At 37.8% G+C, this 7,591-nt stretch overlaps 1 protein-coding gene across 1 annotated transcript in view; it reads left to right on the top strand.

Moving 5' to 3' along the window:
- Positions 1-4,076: 4,076 nt before the first annotated feature.
- The window catches only part of arrb2b (arrestin, beta 2b), a 28,790-nt gene continuing 25,275 nt past the window's right edge, over positions 4,077-7,591 (top strand). Inside the window, exon 1 of the mRNA XM_034231929.1 lies at positions 4,077-4,204. Within this exon, the coding sequence (XP_034087820.1) occupies positions 4,182-4,204 (23 nt within the window). The 5' untranslated portion in view covers positions 4,077-4,181. The remainder of the gene's footprint in view (positions 4,205-7,591) is intronic.

Genomic DNA, 7,591 nt, shown 5'->3' with positions numbered 1-7,591 from the left:
TGTAGCGCGGGCACTTATTTTGTGAGCGCGCTCAAGCCAGTTACTGTGGGGTGAGGTGAGGCACAGATGAGCTCTGCCTCACCTCAGAATGCGTCACCCCACAGAAACTGGCTGGAAAGCGGTCCCTAAGCGCATGCCTGCACCATCTCACTGTATGTCACCAATGTAATGTTTGTAGATCCCTTTATTACATTTATCCTCGCCATCCATAGTCTCTAAATAACTTTGTATTGTATTATCTTTTCAATTTACACACGGCATCTATTGCACGTCTGTCCGTCCTGGGAGAGGGATCCCTCCTCTGTTGCTCTCCCTGAGGTTTCTCCCATTTTTCCCTTTAAACTGTGGGTTTTCTTCAGAAGTTTTTCCTTGTACGATGTGAGGGTCTAAGGACAGAGGGTGTCGTATTGTCATACTGATATTTTGTACAAACTGTAAAGTCCACTGAGACAAATGTAACATTTGTGATATTGGGCTATTTAAATAAACATTGATTGATTGATTGATTGATTGATTGATTGATAACTTATTTCACGTATATATGATATTTAGGCTCGCTGGTCTCATCATACAACGGCAATGAAAAAAGCTCCAGGGGAGGCAGCCATAACCTCTGCCGCACTGAAGGGGGCGCACGTGAGCCCACAGGTTCTTGTTGCTACTGTTATTCTACGCAGAGACGGTAGACACAAACAACAAGCTAGACTTTTGAAACTACAGGAAGATAAGGAGGACTTTTACAAAAAAGTAATAGAGATTGTTGTCCAGAAGGATAGCATGGACTTCATCTTCAAGTCAAGGTAAGACCACAATTGTAATGAACATGGGATCTTACTAAGAAAGTACAATCCAATATTTAGATTTTGGGTATCCTTTTGTTGAACAGTCTGTTTAAAATGAATCGAAGCATCAGACTAAAAAAGCTTTTGAAAATAACCGAACATTTCGATTAAGGTCAAAATATAATATTTGTAAATCTGACTCTGAAAGAGTCAGTGCCTCACCAGCCATGAACCTCACCGCACGTCACTGCAGTGTACATTACATTAAGTACATTTTTTTGTCATTCTTGTATTTTACTTAGTATTTACATGTTATGCTACTTTATACTTCTACTCCAATGTATTTTGTAATATGTTTTACTTAAAGTATGTCAATACTTTTACTCAAGGAAAGGCTCTAAGCCTGTGTGCCTCTCATGCATTAGCATTGTGTTCACAGAGGAACCCATTCCATTTTCTTTTACACATTTAGGCTAGTGAAGGACTAATATTCTAACATTTGGGATGGAAGAAATTATATATATTTCAGAGAAACCTATCTGACCCATATGTTTGACAGGAAATTAAGCTAATGTTATCCAAAAATGACCTTATTACTTTACAGAGAGAGATTTATCCTCAAAACCGTATGGATGTTTAATTTTCAATAACTGGATACGTTATCCATACAAAAAATATCAATGAAAAGAGATTTGTGTTTCCTTCCATTTTTCGTCTTGGGAAACCTCCGTTATGACCCTTTGGAGGGGTCCAACCCCTAGTTTGGGAACCATCATTATATCAAATTAAAATCAGTTCCATCTTGAGATGACTGTTAACCAGTGGTGTTTTCTCCCGGAGGCCAAGGGAAGCCAGGCTTCCCCTGTTTTTTCGGATTGTAGTTATAATTTAAATAAATAAAAACACTTTGTTTTGTTTCGATAATTCTCCTTTGCTGCGTGTTGCTGCCGCCCCGTCTCTCCCCCATTCTCATTGAGTATTTTACAAAGAGTGAAACAAACAGCGCCCCTTTAGATGTTATGGTGAAACAGTAGATTGCACTCACTGTTGCGAGAGGAGGCCAGCCGAATCTAGCTTCCCTTGGTGAAAAAAAATGGAGGGATTGACCAATCAGATGAGGCTCACGTCATGCCCCTGCCAACCTGTGATTGGTCAGGGCCATGCCAAGGGAAGCCAGAGGCGGCTGGCTTCCCTTGCCTCACAATCCAATCAAATCGCATCAACTTAGTGTTGCAGTGACGCGTCCTAAAATCCGGAAGTAAGCTGCGCTCGGTTTCCCTCGACAAAAAAACAATGAGATTTCTCCATAGGATTTAGGAAAATAGCTCGAAATAAGGTCAGTGGAAAACGAACCTGTTAGATAAATGCAAGTTTTGTTCAGTCGGATAATATCCACATGTCTACCCTACTTTTATAATTTTCGAATCATAAATCTAATCGATAGAAGATAGATAGCGTCACTGCATCACTCTCACCGTCGTTAGAAAGTAGCAAGCAACTGAAGCAAGTGCAATTATGGAGGGTGGAGATTTGGAGTATTTCATCAAAAGTAATTGTACTAAACTTCCGCTACAGCAGCAACAACAAATACAATCTGATGACAGGCCGATGCCCAAACTGGAGCTGTGTACAGCGAGGAAAAAAGGAGCGAATCGGACGTAAAACGTTAAAGGTCTCCTGATTTAGTTTGTGAATGAATGCTTATTAGAGTTTCGGCTGGAGAGTGCGTGCGGACCTGTCGGTTAGATAACAGGCGTGTGTAAGTCCTGCATCTGATACAAATGTGTGTAAAATGATACCGGGTGCTGTAATCACTCATCTGGTTACGTTATTACATTGACCACCACACCCCAAAAGAAAGGACGTATTATTGACTTCCCCTAATTTTTTTCCCACGCCACGCTACTGCTGTTAACAATGTACTTTTACTTAAGCAGGTCTTTTATTGTAATTGAGTAGTCCAACATTGTTATAGGCATGCTTTAACATAAGGACCTGAGTTATTCCACCATTGTTTCAAGTACAATACCTCAGAAATCTGTTAAGGTAGTTTAAAGTTGGAATGTAACAAAGAATACATAATCAAAGACAGTAGACTAATAGGACTACCATTTTGAGTTGAGTCTTTTCTTTTCATAACACTTTATACTTCCTATACGATATGAGGGAAATATGTTTAGCTTTTTACTCATACATTTATCTAACCTCTTTACTTACATTACAAATGAATTATGAAGAGTTTGAATATAGGAGCATTTATTTGTATTATAGTCACTTAATTCCTACAAAACATGGCATGGTTCCGACTACTTAAAATGTACGAGTTTTCTTGTTATATACTTCCCAACATTTTAAGCATTTATATGTTTTATTTTGTTCTTGTTTTTTTTTTGGCTGGACACAACATTGTGCAATTGTCCCTTTGTTTTGTTTTTTAATTGTGATGACAATTGTTAATATTTTCTAAATGTGACAAGCCAGAGCCAGACAATCAATCGATTATTAGAGAAAAAACAATTCCATAATGAACATAATCATTAGTTGCAGTCTGATTAAAAAAAGTAAAAGAATAGCTTCATCTCAACTCACTACCACAGTTAATCTTTAAATGGGCCATCACATGTAAATATTTTTGGAAAATTAATTGATTGGTATTTCCTACATTACACCTAAATTACACTGTTATTACACCCAAATTACACCAATATTCCACCGTAATTAAACTCTAAAAACACCCATATTACACATTCATACACCCCTATTACACTCATGTTACACTATTATTACACCCAACACTGTTATTAAACCAATATTATACTGTATTAGACCCATATTACACCTATGTAACCCCATTATTACAACCCATTGTACCCATGGACACACTACACAGCCTGTCAAGTGACCATATCCCCAGGATCCCGAAATCATTGAAGGGTTAAATCATGCTTTTCTAGATTAATGCATGAATAATCATAACCAAATATATAATATTCACATGAGACTTTTTCTTTATTTTAGCCTAATAATTACATGTTCCTAATTATACATAGGCTATATCATTTTCAAGCATGTTTTCTTTGACTTAAAACATGTTATTTTTACAGTGTGGAATCAGTAACTGATCTGAATACTTCATCCACCACTTGTATGTTTTGGATTAAATGTACTTAACCACCACTTTTTATTATTACTAGTAGAGCGTTTGCATTGCAGGTGTATTATAGCATCTTGAGTGATTGTGGTGTCCATCATATTAATTGTGGGCGTGGCTTGTTCCCCAAACTGCGGAAACAGGCTGATTTATTCCAAAAAGCTGCCAGTAGCAGTAGCAGCGGATACACTGGAGCGAGACAGGCAACACACCAGCACACAACAGATACTCCACACAGCTCGGAGGAGATGGGGGACAAAGCGGGGACCAGGTAAGAGAAGCATACCGTTTTCGTGTTATCAAAGGATGAGAATTGAAGACGTTCGTCCTCGAGCTAAGAAAGGGGAACTCTCTGTTAGCCTGTGCGCGAAGGACACTACGAAAATAGACCTGATTCACATGACTGTCACCCTCCTCTGTTGATTTCACAGGACTACAAGTGGACATCTCCCTAAATATATCAATAGATATAGATGTCGATCGATAGTAATGCCGAATTGAAGAATATAATCCAAAAATAAGTTAAAATGTTGTCCTGTCATGCATATGCATTCGTTACATTTGACTATAAGCTAGGCAGCGTCAAATAGCCTTAACATGTATATATGTTGGTAAGGAGTCTGCCGTGACTTCCTCTAGTGAGAAGACGTAGCGTTTGGGGGCATTCGCTAGCAGGGAGACTGTAGCAACCGTTTTCTGCTCTCAATAGGCGTGTGAGCGTTTTTGATTTTATGTGGCTTTTATTATCACATAAACATTAGCCTTTAAGGCAAGAGAAAGAAGTAAAACTTTGTTTTACCTAACAGGTGTTTGACGTTATTCAGTTTTACAAAGTGCAGTTGAACGTTACACACCGTTGGCTACATTGTATCCTTTAGCATGTAGCTGCTCTTATAGAATGTCATATTTTTCCTACAACAGAAGAGTTGACTCAGTGGCGGCAAACGTCCGCTTGGTGTTAGTACACTATTTTTCCGGAAGACACAGACTTTATTTTTTCTGCGCCATGTAGACTATGTAGGCCTACTTGTCAATGCAACAGTCTCAAATATATGTATGAATAACATGGTTAGATCAACACGACAGACAGAAATCTGAAAATAACGGATAATTCGACAGGTCTGGTGAAGGTATCCTACCACATAGTACCACTAGGAGTCAGCAAAGACAGAAATACTCAAATCACAGGGCCTTTAAATCACTTTTTGGCAAATGTGTCTGAAAACAAATTTGTGTAGTGAAGTGCTGTCTGTTAATATTGGCAATTAGAATAACCCTTATTAATAGGGATTTCATAATTACGGCTCCAATCATCATTGGTTTATGAACTGTCAGAAAATGAAGGAAATGTCCATTGCAGGTTCTCAAAGTCAATCATGATGTTTTCAAATGTCTTGTCTGTCACAATAACCCAATATAAATTCAGTTTAATAAGATGTAAAAAAGAGAGGCTAAAAAGGGATAAAATCTGCAATTTTTGCATGCAAATTATTGTAATGACTAATCAGTTAGTTGCCAATATTTCCCTGTTAGTCGATTAACTTGATCCAGTTTTTGTTTGCCCTGGTTCCAATTGGACTGTGTTAATGTCTCTGATACAAGTTTGTTTCTACTTTCAACTTTATTGTTGAGAGAGAGAGAGAGAGAGAGAGAGAGAGAGAGAGAGAGAGAGAGAGAGAGAGAGAGAGAGAGATAGAGAGAGAGAGAGAGATAGAGAGAGATAGAGAGAGAGAGAGAGAGAGAGAGAGATAGAGAGAGAGAGAGAGAGAGAGATAGAGAGAGAGAGAGAGAGAGATAGAGAGAGATAGAGACTTTAAATGGGACATTTTTGGAGGTAAAAGAAACTCTGCACCCCAGTTAGAGGATTTCCAAGTCTTTCAACGTGTTCATTCAACTCCCCCTTTGGCGAGACGGTTTCAAGTTTTGTGAAACTGTAGAGTGTGAACAACATTTAAATGACATTGTGGCAGGGATATATCCTGTCCTCACTGCTGACCCTTCGAAGCTTCATATCTGCTGAGTTGAGTTTTATTTTGATAAAAGTTTTTGTTCCCCCTTTAGGATAAGGGGTTGACAGGAAGTGTTTCACATGTCCCGTGTTGAGGAAGTAATGTTGATAATGAGGATGTGCATTTTGTTTTTTGCCCCTGTTTTCTTTCCTCAAAATGTAAAAGGCAGCACATTCCTGGACAGGGTACTGCTAATGTTCCAAATACTGCAGCAGTGTGCATAAACTTCAAGCTGACATGGCCTGAATGGTCTTGACAACAGCCGTGCTTGTAGGCTCGTAACAATCATTCTCTAATGTATATTTTACAACACTATTTTCATTGTGTGCTGCTGTGGTCATGGACACATTGCCTTTTAGTATCAACACAAAATAATCCCTTGCATACATATGAGTGACGTACTCTGGCCACATTTCCTGGAATACACTTCTCCCGCTTCCTGTTTAGCTTCAGTAAAGACACTCTGCTCTTTTCTCTCTGCTTTGCTTCTGACCGGCTTTGACTGGAGAAGATTTCTCAACCCCACAACAACAACTGTCTACTTGTGTGGTAACTTACTGAATAGAGCACAGCTTGATATGTCTCAATGGACAGCCAAACTCTGAGTTCAGCCAAGCACTGGAAAGCTAGTCAAGACAAGTGATTTGACCTTTGCTTCTTGCGAGCAAGTAAATAATAGGAATTATATAAGAGAAAAACTGTGGTCCCACAATAGACAAATATATAGTATATATGTCCAAAGTCTTTAAATGTTTGTCAGTATAGAACGTGATAATATTAAGTTTAATATGATATAACAAGGAAATCCCCCTATTTGTTATGCAAAAATAGTTGTTGATTATTGTTCTGCTTATCAACTAATAGATTAGTGGACTCATCATTGTAGTTTTATTGACAAAATGTCAAGAGGTTCCCCAGGGCTCAATTCTGGGGCCTCCTTTGTTGCCTCACAAGCTCAAATTTCCCAAAACAACGAACAATGAAACACTTATTTCGCAGTTCACACAAAAATGTACATAAAACGTTATTTTCTTTTTAAAAGTGTGCTGCCTCTCATGTTCTTTTATAACATACCAAAATGGAAATGATGGATTATTTTTTGATTATCTATCATTATAATCATCGAATAATCTGCAGATTATATTTTTTCAATTAATAAATGAATTGTCAATAACATTTTAAATAGTCAAACATTCCCCAATCCTAGTTTCACAAGGCCTAAAGTCGTTAAAATGTTTGATATTGTTTTGACAGTAATAAACCAAAAATATATTCAGTTTAATGATATTTTTGACAATTTTTCTGCTTATCGACTAATAGCTTAGTCGACTAATCATTGTCGTTTCTATGACAACATTTAAAGAAGTTCCCCAGGGCTCAAATCTGGGGCCTCCTGTCAAATTTCGCAACATTTCACAGTTGAAACTCAAATGCACATAAACCTTTTTTTTCTTGTAATTTATTATTTGAAGACAAGTTGTGACACGTTTAGCCTTACAACACAGAGTAAGGATATATTACACTGTAAGAGAATGAGAGGGTGGACATTTCAAATAAGTTTGAAATAGTTTTCCAAAAAAATGTTCACCGTCCAATGCTATTGTTCTTTGTTAAGTGCTATTGAAATGTTCCATTGTAATGATTGATGT

Source organism: Gymnodraco acuticeps, unplaced genomic scaffold (genome assembly GCF_902827175.1).
Source record: "Gymnodraco acuticeps unplaced genomic scaffold, fGymAcu1.1, whole genome shotgun sequence".
Taxonomy (NCBI): Eukaryota; Metazoa; Chordata; class Actinopteri; order Perciformes; family Bathydraconidae; genus Gymnodraco; species Gymnodraco acuticeps.
The sequence above is the reverse complement of the archived record's forward strand: the minus strand, read 5'-3'. Positions and strand labels throughout refer to the sequence as shown.